At 37.3% G+C, this 17,538-nt stretch overlaps 1 protein-coding gene across 1 annotated transcript; it reads right to left on the bottom strand.

The window, feature by feature from the left end:
* Window positions 1-1,718: 1,718 nt before the first annotated feature.
* Window positions 1,719-14,222, bottom strand: LOC144647386 (4-hydroxyphenylpyruvate dioxygenase-like). The gene is made up of 15 exons (XM_078507190.1): window positions 14,159-14,222; window positions 14,055-14,081; window positions 10,204-10,266; window positions 9,977-10,081; window positions 9,709-9,760; window positions 7,673-7,755; window positions 7,370-7,459; window positions 7,134-7,237; window positions 6,391-6,468; window positions 5,425-5,476; window positions 4,397-4,507; window positions 3,679-3,750; window positions 3,247-3,363; window positions 2,674-2,796; window positions 1,719-2,227 (listed from the first exon to the last, which is right to left on the bottom strand). The coding sequence occupies exons 1-15, from the start codon at window positions 14,159-14,161 to the stop codon at window positions 2,150-2,152; spliced, it is 1,158 nt and encodes a 385-aa protein (XP_078363316.1). The 5' UTR covers window positions 14,162-14,222; the 3' UTR covers window positions 1,719-2,149.
* Between the last annotated feature and the right edge of the window lie 3,316 nt (window positions 14,223-17,538).

Below are 17,538 nucleotides of genomic sequence, written 5' to 3'. Positions count from 1 at the left end.
ATTTCCTTCTAAAAGTTTCCGTCAACAGTGAGTCAATCTACTAAACTTTAACATATCAAAAACGGCAGAAACCATCGGCAGGTGTCAATCTTATGAAGATGTCGAGAAAATCGAGCTTGTTCGAGAACAAAAGAAAACGTCAATGTTGACTATGGTAACCGTTGTGACAAGTGACGAAAAAATGAAAATTTGGTTAATTTAATAAATATTTATTTGGCATACAGCGCAACTGCTTCCTAGGTAATTTTACAAATTCGATTTTGCCCTAAAACAAGCAGCCTGTAGTCTAAAAAACTAATCGAGCGGCCTTAATGTTTGACCACTTCTTTTCAGTTCTTTTTTAAAATTGGCTAGAAAGGTCAGAAAGGCACGGCGAGCACAGTAAAAAAATGTTTACAAAAGCAGTCACTTGAGAAACACACAAGTCGTGTTTGCGAGACTCACGGAGTGTGCGTGAGCTGAATTTCCCTTATCGCATCATCTCTTGCCTTATGCCACATGCTTTGCCGGATAAATTCATGCTTAGGCATGCAAATATTTCTTTTCTTCCAAATGTTGAATAAAATAAACCCAAACCAGTTGAATGACAATAAAAGGGAGTCCATTTCACGCCAAAATAAAAAGTAGACTGAGGCCATCCCGTTGTATTTATCCGTTTAGCGTCGTCCGACGACTCAAGTCAGAGTTTTGCACCAGTCAAGAAGTTTGGAGAATTGAACCGAAATTTCCCTGATTACGTCATTTCTTTTTTGATCCACACGCAGAAACAAATTCCTGTCTGGGCTTGCAAATATTTATTTTGTTCCGAATCTTACATAAAATACACTCAAACCACTTGAATGGCATAAATTGATTTTGGTTAAAATAAAAGAAGTTTAAAAATCAAGTTCTTGAAGTTTAACTGCTATTTTGCTAGAAAAACACACCTTTCAGTGGCATTTACGAAGTCGCGTGATTGAAAGCACGCAAATAGAGAATACCTGATTACGTGATTCAGCAGGTAATTTCCCCTTGTCCGGCGTGCCCTGACAAATTTTTGCTGGGTTTGCAATTTCCTTTCGATTCCAAAAATAAACTCAAAACACTTGCATAACACACGAAAAATAATTCATTTTTCATTTACAAATAGTTTGGACATGTCAAATCGCAACGTGAATACTCAGTGCTTGCTCCGAGCCATCCCCCCCCCCCGTTTTTTTGGCTCGTCCCCCGTTTTCTCCCCACGAAGAACGTCTGCGTAGGAGGCTATCGAGCCATACGCTTGAATTAAAAAATAAATATTTCACAAAAAACAGAGCGCAGAGAATTCGTAAATATTTTTAAAATAGATGTATGGTTATTTATAACTACAGGCGAGCTATCGCCAATAAAAATCAAAACTTGCGTGACCAAGTAGTCGCCTGGGCCCGTGGGTAATCGTTTCATGATTTTGATTAGCTTAGACATGTCAAAACACTTCTCGGCTTTGCATTGTAAAAATTCAGTGCCCGCTGAATCAAACGGACGAATGACACAAACATACACTCCACACTGAACAGAGAGCAGAGTGTTCATAATACGAGCGACCGCTAACCGAAACATCAAAACTTGCGTGACCGTGACCAAGGAGTCGGCTGGGCCGCGTGCGTCTGGAACGATTTACCGACAAAAAAACAAAATCTGACACAGATTATGAATTGGGCCCAGGCCCTGCCCGATTAATAATGCTTTCAAAAACGTTCCTTTAACTTTAAGTTTATTCAAGATATTTAACCCACCATCTTATACATGGTCCAACAGTCATAAATTACGCCTTACAATTTGTTGGCCGCTAATAAAAATGCTCCCTCAAGCACCCACGGACTCACAAACACACTGCTACGCGCTCTTCTTGGACACGAACGCAAATCCGCGCACTGTACTTAGGTCTGTACTTATTTTATGCATTCCAGTCCAAATCCAGCTGTGTTAAACGATAGCTCATGTTTTCCTTTTTCCTTATCAAGACATTTGCGTTTCTTTTGAAGGAAATGACGTTGATGATGATGATGATGATGATGATGATGATGATGATAACGATGATAATGATTGAAACTATATGATTGGTTTTGTAAAATAAGACTACCACACAGCACAATTAAAATGCGAAATTGCGGCAGGAATTGACAAGTTAGTAAAGGTTTCCTCTCCTTCCTTGATCCAGCTCGATTGCTTCAAAAAGCGACTTAAAGTTTCCAGCTCCAAACCCCTGAACAAACAAGACAAGAACAGAAGTGAGCTACAGTCGCGCTTGAAAGAAATTCTCCCTATTGTACATTACTTTCCAAGCTAGTAAGGCCTGGCTAAACAATGAAACATATTTGATCATTCAGCCGCCTCTAATTCAAACATTTACACGAAGAATAGTGTTTATTCGGTTTATCCAACATGACGTTGAAAATGTTTAACCGTTTAGCCAGGTCTTTGCGGGGTTTAAAAAAATACATGTATGCATTCACTGGATAGAAATACATTTATGATTTAAGAAGTCGGTGGTGAAGGAGATGTGTATTACGCAAACAACGGCTGTGAAGGAGTCTGCATTTAATATCAAAGCCAGAAACCATGCATGGAAATCAGTAAGGTCCCGGCAGGGGCAAATTGGAGTATGAAGAAAACATTTGATGAGCTCGTTTCCAGGGACCTCTCCCTTACCTGGTGATTGTGCCTCTGTATAACTTCCAAGAACAAAGTTGGCCTGTCTTGCATTGGTTTGGTAAAAATCTGCAGCAGGTAACCCTTGTCATCAAAGTCGACTAAAATCTTCAGTTCTTGAAGCTGTGTAAGGGGAAACGAGAAACTTAAAATATGACGCTTTTACTAAAGTAATATGAAAACAGGCACACATAAAGGTTTGTGTAGTCACCTGATAAGAGTATCAGAGCAGCCAGATGACTGCTCTGCTGTCATGAAGCAACTAAGAGTGTCAAAACTTCACATTTACCTCAAGACATTTCTCTGGCAAAACACAAGATTACTTGCTAGGCTCAAACTCTTCAGTTCATTTTCCCCACAGTGCATCAGTGCACCGCCTGAAGCTCTTATAAGGTTATCCGGGGAGCAGGTGTTGGTTTGAGTCAAAATATATCAGTGATAGAACCTGAGTTACTTAGTAAGACAACATTTGCACTACATTCCAGGTATTTCTACAACAGTCTAGCAAAAACACTTGTATCTCTTGTATAAACACAAAGCCAAAAGCTTTCAACCAAAAGAACACCAACTCACCACATTCAGATCCTCTTTTACAGTGATTGGCGCATCCTTGAGCCGTGCACGGAGGTTCTCATAATATGTGTCAGGAATCACAAGAAAATTCATGCCTCTCTCCTTCAAATTCCTTATCTGAAGACAAAAGCAATGCTAAGCAATCAGCAAACACCTGGAAGATAGAGGTCCTCACCATGTGCGAGGAAAATGTGAAAAAATTAATTAAACAACAAAAACTCTCCTTAGACTGGTGTTTTTAAGGTTCACTTCTATTTAACTCAAGAATAAATTAGTACAAAATAGTGTTTATGTTATGACACAAATTTGTTTCAAGACAGTATAATATTAATATGAGTATTGTGGAAGTCATCCTGAAAGTAATCTTAATTAAGGAAACAAGTGGGTTTTTTTGTTTGTTGTTGTGTAGATGGTGTAGCCATGATAACTTACAGATGTGATTATGTCAGAAGTATTGAGGGCAATGTGTTGTACTCCTGCTGTTCCATAGTAGTCAACATACTCCTGAAATGTGACAAGTTTGCAATGTTCAAATCACAATTCTGTTCAACAGCTTAAAGGTGATTTCCAGTCCATACTGCACAGTCTCAGGGTTTGTTTTCATTTTTGTTTTGAATTTGTTGATGGTCTTGATATGTTACACTTCTGATCAGTAATAGCGTACATAAAGGTTTTGGAGCACCATTACGGATTGTTAGTACTCAAATTATGAGCTGAAACATTGGTTTGGAATAGTGTTGAGGTTCTTCTACTCATTATTATTGTTTTGTAAGAATAGCCGAGGTTGACAATGAAGAAAAAGGTAATTTTGTCTCAGAATTTTTTTGGGCGTGCAAACATTCCTTTGTGAGAAGCTGACATAAACATGACAGAATGGACTGGAAATCACCTTGAACAATAATTATAACTATATTCTACAAAACTACATTAGACAAGTGCAAAATCACTGGAGATGAGATCTTCTCTTAATCAACTAAATTTGTTTTCAAATTTGTAGTTCAACTAATTTAGTTTTCAAATTTGTAGATCAACTAAATTTGTTTTCAAATTTGAAGATCAACTAAATTTGTTTTCAAATTTGTAGACGAACTAAATTATTTTTCTGCCTAACTGAACCTAGAAAATAAGAAAATCTTCTCAGAATGTATACCTGTATCTGACTCTTTCTTTTGCCAGGGGCTGGTTCATTGATTGGCATCTTTATTGTTTCCTCCCAGTTTGTAACCACAATGGACCTGAGTGCACTGTACTCCGTGTGAATCTAAATAACAAGACACTGAGTTGAAGGGCAGTGGCCATTTGTCTCTCATGGTGATGTGACAGTGAATATGCAGGGGTTTAGCAGCGCAAAAACTAAGCCAGCTCATTGAAAAAAACCCAGCCGGCTCTTTTGGTCTTTATACCTCCAAAATTAAAAAAAAAAACGCGACAAACATAAAGAAAAAAAAAAACTTGTTGAGACAGCAGGAACAAGTTTATTTCAACACTAGGCGTATAATCCTAAACGTAGGGGTTAAGCGAAGGAATCTAATTGCCTCGAGCGTTCTTCACAGTTTCAGTGATACCGGCAGATTTCTACGCTGGTGAAATAATGCTTTTTCTTTGGGGTCAAGAACGTCTGGGCTGTGGCGAGAAATTGGGGCCAAAATAATGGAAATTAAGGTCATGGAAATTAATGCTCCACTTAATTAACGGCGCGGAAATTAGCATTAACAAAAATAAACGTGACTTAAATTAACGCGAATTTTTGAAATTCGCCTTAATTTCATGAAGCGTAAATTTCCTATAACATTAGGTAAACAAACTTCTTGGGTTTTACAGTGCAGTGCAGGCTTTTGGCCAGGTGGGAGTCCAGGAGTCCTATGGACGGCCATTTTTCAGAGAAAATTGATATGAATAACTGGATACAGATTTTTTTTTAGCAAATTGGGAAATCTTTAGATACCTTTGCACTCATAACTCCAGAAAAACACCTTGCATGCTCCGCAGGCCCTCCTATGGGGACAAAGTCAGGCCTTTTAAAAATTTTGGACTCTCACTTTTTAAATCCTGGCTAAAAGCCTGGTGCAGTGGGTCATATTTGATTGGAATTTTAGTTCTGTCCTTTTAATGAAAAACAGCATGAATAAATTACTAAATTGTTTTGTAATACAAAGAAGGATACCATGTATAACACACCTGTTTGTCATCCACAGACCAAAACCTATGAAACTGTAAGTTCTTCTCATACCTTCAAGCCATTGTAAAACAAGATGAGCACACACACTAATCCAGCAACTGCTTATGTTAAGATTTTACATTTATTACCGTATTTACTCGAATAAGCGCCACAGCACTTATTAAATTTTTTGCACTTCAAGTGCGAAAAATTTAAAATTTGGACTCTACAAAGAGTCATATTTTACAGTTATCCAAAATAGCATCTTCTGATTGTCAGTATTCGTCTCTTGCTGAAGAGAGTAGTGGCGCCAGCTGTCCTAGCAAAGTTCGCGGCCTTCACAACATTTACATATTGTAAGAATGTTTGATAGAAAACAAATGGGCGAGCAGTAAAACCATCACTGCAAGCTGCAAAACATGGCTTTTGATGAAACCAAATGTCCAAGTTTGTATTAGAGTTGCTTTGTAGTGCAGTTTTTAGCGAAACGCATTTCCTCTAATAAGCGCTGCATCGGGACTGCGGCGCTTATTCGGGGGCGGCCCTTATTAACTTTTTTGTCCGAAATGCGGTGCTTATTCGAGGGCGGCGCTTATTAGGGGGCGGAGCTTATTTGAGTAAATACGTTAACACTATTATACTCAACTGCTGTACAATAGGTATCCAGTGGACTCAATAATATAAGAGTAAGTTGGTCAGACCCACAATTCTGACTTCTTGGTTTAATCAGTTTGAGCTTTTTTGTGATGCTGGGTATTCAGTTGGAAGTGACCTTATGGCAAGTGTGTCTGGCCCAATAAGATTCAGAAGTATAGTGTTGTGCTCATGAGAATTAGGACACTATTCTCAAAGGGCCTCTCTCCTATAAAAGTTAAATAACTGACAAAACTATCTAGGGGTAACCTGAGTGTGAATGGACTAGAATCCCATTCTGAGATGGCAATATCCCCAGTCAAATTCACAAACCTCTAATTCAGCACACTCACCATTCAGCTACAGACACCATCTCATCTTCTGGCTGATTACCAACCACATGGTCAATAAAACAAAGTTTGCCTGGTGGTCTGTATGATAAGGAGAAAACAACTGCAATGAGTTCAACAACAAAGTAATCAGGTGGTGATGAATACAAAGATGGGGCTTGGTCATACTGCAGTAACAGTCATGTGTGAGAAATAGGAATAGTTTTGAGGGTCCCCAGTGGAAGTCAGTTACTTACTACAGTGTGGCTGAGCTGAATATCCTATTTATCACCAAACTTGATGAAAATAAAAAGCCTATTAGTAAATGATCCAGCTCACTACAAGTTGAAGCTCAGCATCCGACTGGAATTGTGGAAGGTCAAATGTTCAACCCATATAAAGGACTCAATTTTGTTTTGTCCCATGCTTGCGATAAACTAAATAGTTGTGTGTTGAATGTTTTACCTCTGGCCTTGTAAATACTTCATAATTTCAACTCCAGCTGGTGTTTTCACTGCAGGTCTGAACTGTTTGAAGTTTGCTCATTCTCTCTACTTTTTCCCTACTTTTCTTCCCAACAAGCTTTTTTGCTCAAGTCAATTAGTATTTTTAGCAGAAACAAGTCAATGTTTTTGTATTTTTGTTTGTAACTTTCTCATGATCATTGACTGCAGTCAATATCGATTTTAGCCAATCAAATTCATGAATTCAGATTTTAGGAGACACGGCCATATAATAATATTATTGCTTTTTAGGAAGGTACTTACAGCTTAGCAAGAAGACAATCTTTGGTCATTGCAGGTTTGTAGCCTGGTAGAAAAAGACCATTAAATCCCTTTCTCTCAACAAATGTGTGTGTGGTGTCACCATACTACAATGAAACAATGATAATTCAACAAACAAATCATTACCTGCTTTGAACAATTTTATAGATCTAACTACAACTTAGATCAGCTACTCAATAAAGCTACCTAATGCCAACATTTGTTATTGCAGTACTTACTGTCTGAACAGTAGCAAAAGTCACTGTGCCCCCTTCATCTGTCTCATCCCATGGCTCATGCACAGATACAGCACCACGTTTTATGGCAGCCTTTATAATGGAAATAAATAAAACAGCATTACAACATGTTGCACTATTGAGAACATCAGCATAAGCTAGATTCAGTGATAACCGAGGACACACAACAAGACTTGTGTTGAAATTCAAGCAGTGAAGTGCAGATCTCTTAAAATTGTAACATGAATGAGAGTCATGCATACCCTTGAGGGCAAATGGTACACAAAATAATCCAAACACAGTTACCTTGTAAAGAGCTATACAGTCCTCAACTTCAAAGGCAACATCTTTAACTCCATCACCATGTAGCATCAGGTGTTTTCCCATAACTAACAAAAATTGAATATTTAATATGTATACTATATATAGAATACTCCATGGAAAGTGTGTGCGTATACAAACTATTAAACAAGTGCGTTAACACTGTACAAAGCACTTTTCATGTGGAATTGTGTTTATTACCGGTATATACCGGTACGTAAATAGATCAATTGCCCTTTTTAATAAAGAATTCAGTCAAGGATACTCCAAAAGTCCACGCAAGCTATTTCCTGAAACAATGCAAAGCACTTCAAAGTATTTGTCGGTCATCAGTCATGATACCCGCCTTCTGATTGAACATATCATTTTTCTCACATGTGAAAAAGGCAGTATGTGCCATTTGATTAGTTTACATGGGTTTGCGAATGAAAATATACTTGGTTTGCAGCTTTTCAGTGCAATGGTAAATTTCAGTACATATAAAAATATAACCATTTATATATATTCACTAACAGCCAGTGTCAGAAGCAAATCCACAGATCTATATGACTGCGTGGAAGAATCTTGTTCAGAACAAACTTGTTGTGGTGAAAACTTAGTAATAATAATTTTAAAGGTAAACTTTTAAAATGAAGGAAATTAACATGATTGTCACTAGGAAGAGCAGTTTGCTCTGGCAACAACAACAACAAATTTTAATTTTTTTGGCTGAAATCATAAAAAAAAATTGATGTGCAATGTCGAACTGCCCTTCTGAAAGCAGGCACAAACTGGAAATATACACATTATATACCAGTAGGATTTTTTATTGCAAAAGATCAGAATACAGTTTGCAGAAAAGAGAAAGTCCACTATGTCTAGACAGGATCCAGGATTTGAGGTAATATTAATTGAAGTTAAGGTCCCAGAAAAATAAACATGACTTAAATTAATGTGAATTTTTAAAATTTGTGTTAATTTCATAGAGCGATAATTTCCTATAATAACGTAGATTGACATATAAATAAAGTCATTATCATTATTATTATTATTATTTTATTATTATTATAATTATTATTAAGTACTGTGTGTCAGAGTGCATTTAACAAGTCATTTTATTTATTACACAAGTGATATCAATAGACAATAACTGGCGCTGGTGTTCAGGCAGCAATATCAGCTCACGTAGCAGCCCACTTCTCTTCAAGTTTGATGTTTATAACACAGTCCCAACCAACCTTAATAAATGTTCCTTTTTGGTTTATCATGACAATAACACATAATACCATTATAATTCCAGTTTTTAACTCGGAAAAGAGTTGTAGTGGGCGAAGTGAATTCACTCCTTCACTCCTTCACTCCATCACTCCTTCACTCGTTTCCTGTTAGACATATGCACGCAATGCATGCAAGTGTTTTAAGGCCTCTAGAGAATTAGACCTTTTCTCTGATACCTAGATTTCTTGTTAAATTACATAAAATTAACATGCTTAGTCACCAACCAAAATATTGTATTAATGTCAGTTTTCTTGAAATGATATTATGATATTTATTCAGCTATAAGCCGAGACCGTAAACCTTTGGTTTTTTAGAACCAGTTAGAAAAAAAAAACTAACCCAAAACACTCAGCTAAAGATGAATTTATTTCAGTACGATTTGGTGAAAAAAAAATATTATTATTATTTTTCGTTACCTTCAAATAACAAAAAGGAAAAATAAAAAGAAAGAAATCAATTTGCAACAGATAGGAACTCTATCTCTTGGCCTTTCGGTCTGCTCTCGATCAGTATTTGATGACAATAAAAGTGAAGTAAACAGAAGTTTGGAAAGTATAACATCATTTGTATTAGCAAACCTTTATTTGTCAGTTTGTTGTTTTCGATTCTTGTTGCATTAATAACTTTTCCGAGTTTAGTGGCTTATAGCCACTTTTAGTTATTTCCCTTTAGTAGTAAAGTATTTATAGGTTTGTGGTTCAACCTTTTTTAGTATAATTGTTTCTGGGCACCTCATTCAAACATTATTAATCTCACCAACTTACCTTCTGATGTCTTTCCTGATGGATTGAGAGGAGACTGGAACACAAAAATGATCTGAAAGAAAATATCACGAACAGGCTTTTACTGAGACTACCAATATTAGATGATAAAACAGACTGATTTGACCAATGATAGGATGGCAGCAAGGACCATTAATATTTTGACCATTTGCCAGTTCCCATATACTCCTGGGTGGAAAGATACTGTGAGAGTAAAGTGGCTTGCCCAAGAGTACAAAGCTTGAACCTTAAAATCACTATTAAATTGCACCTTGTCCTGTTTGACAGCATGTGACACCACTTCTCTTGACCCAGTCTCAAGTCCTTTGTATCCAAATGGTTCAAATCCCATTTTGTTGCAGTAAAATGAGGCTGCCTGTGGAAAGAAATGGAATTATAGTTATTTAAGATGTCCATCAATTGGCATCTATTTTGATTTTGCTAAGGACGCAAAAATACAAAAGATCAAAGATGCTTGTGCTGTTAACTAATACTAACCTGCTTGGCATTTCCAACCCAAAATGTGATGTGATCAAATGCAACAAAGGACCCAACCTCAGGCTAAAAAAAAAGAACCAGTTCTTTAGAAGGTTTAACAGATCTAAATGGTCGAGACAGCAACAAAAATGTAGAAATTTTCAAAAGTAATACGACTTTTTTAATTTTCACAAACATGTTTCGACGGTACATCCGTCATCGTCAGTGTGACGGTTATGAAAGTTTACAGTGATTTAAAACGTGCCTGTTACAAATCATACGTTACATTGCGTTGAAAAGCAATACGCTAGATAAATTTGAAGTTAACGGAATTAAAAAGAACCCATAGACATCAAATTTGTTTATTCTACTTTTAAAATTAAGAACTTGTTTAACGTGAAAGATCTTCTCCCTGACAGGCTCCGTACGCGCATCGTGTACAAATTTTCTTGTGCAAGCTGTAATGCTCGTTACGTTGGCGAAACAAGCCGACATTTCTCCACGCGCGTGCACGAGCACTTGTCATCGGACAGAACCTCTCACGTTTATAAGCATTTGCAGGCTTCAGAGTCATGCCGTACCTCTTGTAACTTAGACTGCTTCAAGATCTTAGACTCTGCACCTACCAAGTACCAGGTTAAGCTAAAGGAGTCTATGTACATCAAGTGGGAAAAGCCGGGCCTTAATCAACAGGTTAAACACATCAATTTGACGCTTTCCCTATAGCTGCACGCGCGCGCCTTCTTTTTAATTCCGTTAACTTCAAAATTTATCTAGCGTATTGCTTTTCAACGCAATGTAACGTATGATTTGTAACAGGCACGTTTTAAATCACTGTAAACTTTCATAACCGTCACACTGACGATGACGGATGTACCGTTGAAACATGTTTGTGAAAATTAAAAAAGTCGCATTACTTTTGAAAATTTTTAACAGATCTCCAGATAGTAATCAATATTAACAGGAAAAGTCAGGTGTTAGATAGAATTTTAAATTTCAGACTGACTCATGCACTTGTATTTGTATCATGCTACATCAGTATGTACACAGACCTACGTGTTTTCAAACAGTTTAACTTTATGAATATAAAATCCCCTTCAAAATCATAGAATCATTCTACATCAGTATGTAACACAGATGGTCCAACAAGTGTTCTAACAGTTTATAAATATAATCCTTCCAAAATCATAAAAAAAATCAAGGTATATTTTTAAGAACTTCCACATGGGGGGGGGGGGTCAAGGGCCAAACATGGCCTGAATGTATTCATGGAAGAATCAGGCTCCCTGAGCCTATGACTGATTGCATCACATGAATGAAATTATTGTTACGGTAATACCACATGCCTCACAGAATTTTTAGTATGAGTAGCAGTTGTTTTGAAAGCAGAAATGAAGAACTATGATAAAAATTAATATTTGCACAAGAATACAAATGCAAAATTTAGATAAAATGAACATGGTTAATTTATATACAACAAGGGTTACAAAATTACTTTCTTTATGTTTTTCGCCATTTTGTCCTGGTTAGTGCATGAAATAGTAAATTATTTCTTGATTTCATCTCAAAGAAACATGAGTTTATTAGCAATCAAATGCTCTGGGGAGGGGGATGAATGAAGATTTAGCATGCAATTGTAATTATGACTCTAATCATGAACTAAAATGTGAAATTGATCAGGGTGACCATTCTGTTGTTGTTAACAACAGTGGTGGAAGTAAATAAGTTCATGCCTTTGCCCTGGCTATTTTATGTTGTTAAGCATCTTTGTAGCAAACAATGTCATCAACAGTTTTGCCAGTATCACACGTAAACAATCAATTTTAAATTGTCTTTTATTCAGGGCCACAAAGCCTAATTCATGAAACATGATGCTTAGGGTTAGGGTTAGTAGAGGTGAAATATAAAAAATAATTGAGTAGTAAATTGGGTAGGTTGGTTAAATTGGGAAGACTGAACGGAGGACTGCATTCGGTTAACAAGAGTTGACCATCTTAGTTGTTATTTCAAATACTTCACTCTTCAGATGGAGTGCTCATTGTCCTGTGAGCTTGGAAATGGATCAATTTGACCAAAACGAAGCCTTTGGCCAAGAAAACTTGGACAAAGTTTACCTTTTCCATCCCATCTCTAAATGAACGTATTAATAATAGAGGCTAAGGGCTACAACCCTCTGCCCATTGTCAATAAAGACAGGCGACAGAGGAGAGGCATTTCGAGTTAACTCACGTCTGTTCACAGAGTTGTTTAGAGGACAGTACACGTATCACGGGTTTCAACTGACCACAATTTTCGGAGTTTTGAACACGCTTTTAATCAAGTTTTTCGCAATTTTGACACATTTGAGGAAAAGCAGCAATTGAAATACATGTCTCCTTTTGTAAAGAAAGAAAAAAATTACAATATGTAAAACTCAATTGCCAATGTATAAAGGGCATGTACTAAAACCCGAAACAACGAAACGAAACCACCGAAACGAAACGACCGAAACGAGCGAAACGAAACTAAATCACTGAAACAAGCAAAACCCATTACAATTATTGAGAGCTAACCGTAAACAGGCTAACCGGAGTGCATAGTAGGCTAACCTAAGTGAAAAGTAGGCTAACCGGAGTGTGTAGTAGGCTAACAGGAGTGTATAGTAGGCTAACCGGAGCGAATAGTAGGCTAAACGGAGTGTATAGTAGGCTAACCTGAGTGTATAGTACGGTAAGTGGCTAAAATATTGAAGTTTTGCTTGTTTCGGTAATTTTGTTTCGTTTCGGCCGTTTCGGTTGTTCCGGCGGTTTCGTTTCGGTCGTTTCGGCGGTTTCGGTGGTTTCGTTTCGTTGTTTCGGGTTTTAGTACATGCCTGTATAAAGCGCATACGTATCTGAAATCATTATTGAACAATTGCCAATGCCGGACAATCGATAAAAATTGATGAAAATCGATACTCACAACTCTTTGGGTCTTCGATTTTCATCGATTTAATTACTATCGATTTTTATCGATTAAAATCATTTTTAATTGATTATCGAATTTCATTGATTTGACACGTCATGTACAGTTTTACAGTTGTCACAAAACTGATAAAAAATTTTAAGAGTTTACATGGTTTTGGGTTATGCTGTCTCAAAATAAGAGACTAGTTTTTTTTTTCAAGGTCCATAATGTTGTCTCTGTTCACCTTTAAAGCAACAAACATAGTCAAGTGACTAATCTCGACATGATCTCTCATGTGGTGTTGTCAGTTTAACGATTGGTTAAAATTTGAAACTCGGCCCAGTTCCCTTTGCAACTCCGAAATTTACGTCACGAGACTCGTGTCCGCGCTTCAAAATGGAAATCACTTCGAAGCATTGCTTCAGACCATGTGGAGACAGCTGATGACATATTACACCACGTTAGATTGCTTGCGGTTAGCTCTTATAATGGGGTTGGAATTTCTATCCAAAAAAATCACGGTCCTGGCAGCTGGTCGTCAGTGGCATAGTGGGGATGAATCCCGCTTGGTAAACCAACGACCCGGGTTCGATTCTTGGTGTCAACTTTTTTTTAACTTAAAAAAAAGGTTAAGTGTGATGTTTACTTCATGTATGAAAAAACAAGAAATCTCACATGGTCAGAAGCAATGCTTGGTAATGCTTTCCCTTCAAAATGGCCGACAATTTTGCCTCGAGTAAGTAGCAGATTTTATTAGTTGCGTGAAAGAGGAGTACGTAATGTCGGTATTTTAAGTTGCCCTTGATGCTAGTGTAGATTAAAAGTTTGTCGTAGCTGATAAAAATAAAACTTCTCAGCTGTTTTAATATAAGCTTAGCCCCAGGGGAGCTTAGCACGCTTTGAATGAACATCAAAAACGACAGACGCCGACACTAATAGTATCTTACCTTCTCCCCTTTATCTGTATAAGTAGTCTGTCCAAAAAAGAAATAGGAATTAGAATAATCTCACCAAAAACATGATTAGAACAACAAAAGATTGCGATACGTGCCATTTTTCAGCCCTTCTACAACGTTGCGTACGTATAAAGTGGAGTTCGCCCGTAAAGAGGACCCAGTCCCTTTTCTAAACTCCGTTAAGTCCATATATGGACAGGTAAAGAACGAGCCCCTTGACCCGCCTCCATCCTTTTGTTACCGAATGGTAATGAAGGTGTGCGCACTGGGATCGCTATGCATTGTGGATGTAAAATTTTCAAGATGGCGGCGAAGCTGGGAAAATTTAGTAAGTTACAAGCTTCGTTTATCGATAGAATTATTTCTTTTCTGAGCTCCTTTTCTACAGTTACAAAAACTTATACTCACTAAGATTGTATCTCTGTCAACAAAATAAGCAATGTATATTATTTTCAGCAAAAACGCGGACAATGAAAATTCGTCCCGTATGAGCATGTAATTTGAATCCGTCTTCTCGTGAGCTATAATTTTTCGTACATTGCACATTGAACGAAGAAACTGGTATAAACTGTTTCTACAATGTTTGTTCTAAGCCAGGGTATAAACGCTCCCAAACGCTCCCCTCGTTGTGTTTTAGATTTTCCGAATTAATACAGACATGTTTTGGTGGCAAATATGGCTTCGAAGAGGTGACAGATACAAGGAGTGATCGCATGGTGTGACTCGTTAAATCATGAGATAGCCACGAACCATTTCCTCCAACATTGTTAAGATTACCAGCAGTGATTAAAATGTTTTAAATCGGTACATAGCCGATAGAAAACAGCAGGCTAACCCCAACTAAATAAAAAATAATGTATTGGCTTCTTGTGAAACTGGCAATTTAATGAAGTTATTTGAGTTCATTTTTACCGAATGGTAATGAGGTGTAGTGATCATTCTCGTTCTCGAAGTGACGTATTTCCGTCACTCCATTCTGATATTAAACCGCAATTAATTCATGCATTTAACAGTAAACGTGCTGACAGAAAGGCTCTTTAAAACGCCATTCAGCACATGTCAATCAAAAACAAATTATTCTCCAACCTCGTTCCCAGGGTCTCTCTCATTCAGGGAACAAAACAAATCGAAAGAGCCGAGGATCAGTTACACTTAACCTCTGGTGATAAAAGAGAATAGAATTCACTCTACGATGCCTCAGAGCATACGCTGTCAATGACCCATTCACGTAAAAAAAAAACATGCAAAGGCAAATAAAGTGAGATACGCTTGCCACGTGACGCGTTTTAGTAAACTCAACATTCATGAACACATTCATGCACGTTTTTGTTTCGCGTCACATCATCGTGTCACGTCATTCGTTTTTACCGAATGGTAATGAGGTTATGTTATGGGCCGCATTTTCTCACTCGAACACTCACTCACTCACTCACTGGATTCTGATATCAAACCGCAATTAATTCATCATTAAACGAGAAACGTGCTGACAGAAAGGTCCTTTAAACGCATTCAGCACAGGTCAATCAGAAACAAATTATTCTTCAACCTCGTTCCAGGGTCTCTCTCTTTCAGGGAACTAAATTGAATTTCACAAAACAAATCGAAAGAGGATCACTTACACTTATCCTCTGGTGATAAAAGAGAATAGAATTCGCTCAACGAAGCCTCAGAGCATAGGCTATCAATGACCCATTCACGTAAGAAAACATTCAAAGAAGCATTTTAGTGAACACAACATTCATGCACGTTTTTGTTTCGCGTCACATCATCTTCGTGTCACGTCATCGGTTCTTGATCTTTTTGAGTCGTGCAGAAACGCGCATCTTTCTCTCAAATTTTATTCGCTGCTAAAAAAAAGTAAACATATTCACAAAACAAATTTACTTAATGCTAAAAAGATTCAAAGGTTACACTTAAATATTTTTGTGATAAAATACGGAATTCGCGCTATGAACTACATATAGTTACGCTTAAACTGTTATAAAAAATTATTAAGCTCGCCTTGTGACGTGTTTTAGTCAACACAACATCCACTGCACGTTTTTGTTTCGCGTCACGTCACCTCGTGTCACGTCATCCGTTTTTTCGACTTATTTGCTTGTTTACAAGCGAAAGTAGGAGAATAACAGTTATGTTAGGGAAAATTTCACATTCTTGTAAACTCTCAAGGGATTTTTTTAATTTCTCAAGGGACTGTTTTAATTTCTCAAGGGATTACTTTCAGCTGTGGGTGATCACTTGCGATCTCGTGAAAAAAAACGTGACTTGTCACATTTACAAACGTTATATAACAATTTTAAAAGTGACATGTCAGCTTTCTTATCTCAACGCACGTGTGTCTGAAAGGCGATCTATAAAAAGCGTCGCACAAACAATGAATTGCGTAACTAACGCTAAAACACGAATAAATAATCACTAGCACTTACATCGTTTAAAAAGTTACAAACGTCAAAAATAAACCATACCAAAAAACTCGCTCTTTTCAAAAATATTTTTGAAGTTAAAACAAATGCAAGAGATGAGGGCTTCTTTTAGCTGAGCGGTTAAAAATTAGGCCAAATTTGGTCGCTACAAGCGCCATTCTATTTTGTCATCAGCCTAGGTCGTTAGGGGCGTGACCTCTCGTTGACAGCAATTTTGCATGAATCGGCTTTACAACATGCGATCGTATCGACGCAGTTCGAGTGGAATTTTAGTCAAAGACAGCAATTTTTTTTCGTATTTCATCTTCAAATATAATTCGAAAGCATTCACTGTATATATGGCTTTTGTTTAATCCTTCTTAAGCCCACGAAGAAGCTGTCTTGATATCCGACCCTCGCAGAGCCTAGACAAAACGCAGCTTGAGTGTATCGATTTGTTTACGCCGCAATAATATGCGCAATGTTTTCTCCGACAGTAGTCGGAAATATCCGTATTTTTTTCGTGCTTTTTCGTCGCAAAAACAAAGCGTCGAACGCATATTTTGTTGTTTCATTTGCTAATTTCGCTGCCGTAATCGACTGCCTCGAAAGGTCCTTGCAATTTTAAAGTATAGAATTGTCAGATCTCGGTGAAATTTGCACTGTTTGTGTAATGTTGAGGAATATGTGTATAAATACCCGGCGCGGACGAGCCATTTTTGACAAAACTATATGGCTGCATTTCCTCCGCGAAGATAGGAAATTGTTAAACTAAACTACAAAGCAACTGTAATGATAAGTTCGAAGAACAATGCAAAGGATAAACCTTCGACTCATACTTCATGCAAAAAAGTTGGTATCTCGAATAGACTTTGATTCATCTTTTTGAGTCGAGTAGATACACGAAGTGTTCGGGCGTATCTTTTCTCTCAAATTTTTTCCGCTACTCAAAAATAACGCTATACGTGCTGACAGAAAGGTAAACATATTCACAAAACAAATTTACTTAATGCTTAAAAGGATCAAAGGTAATACACTAACCGGTAAATATTTTGGTTGTGAAAACTGAATAG

Source organism: Oculina patagonica, chromosome 3 (assembly GCF_052425735.1).
Source record: "Oculina patagonica isolate OP01 chromosome 3, crgOcupat, whole genome shotgun sequence".
In the NCBI taxonomy this organism is placed as follows: Eukaryota; Metazoa; Cnidaria; class Anthozoa; order Scleractinia; family Oculinidae; genus Oculina; species Oculina patagonica.
The sequence above is the reverse complement of the archived record's forward strand: the minus strand, read 5'-3'. Positions and strand labels throughout refer to the sequence as shown.

Bases quoted from the DNA above. Each gene is read 5' to 3' on its own strand.
- LOC144647386 (XM_078507190.1), bottom strand. The intron at 9,761-9,976 runs GTGCAATTTAAT...ATTTTCTTTCAG, and splicing joins ATGCTGTCAAACAGGACAAG to ATCATTTTTGTGTTCCAGTC. The intron at 7,756-9,708 runs GTAAGTTGGTGA...AATTTTTGTTAG, and splicing joins ATCAGGAAAGACATCAGAAG to TTATGGGAAAACACCTGATG.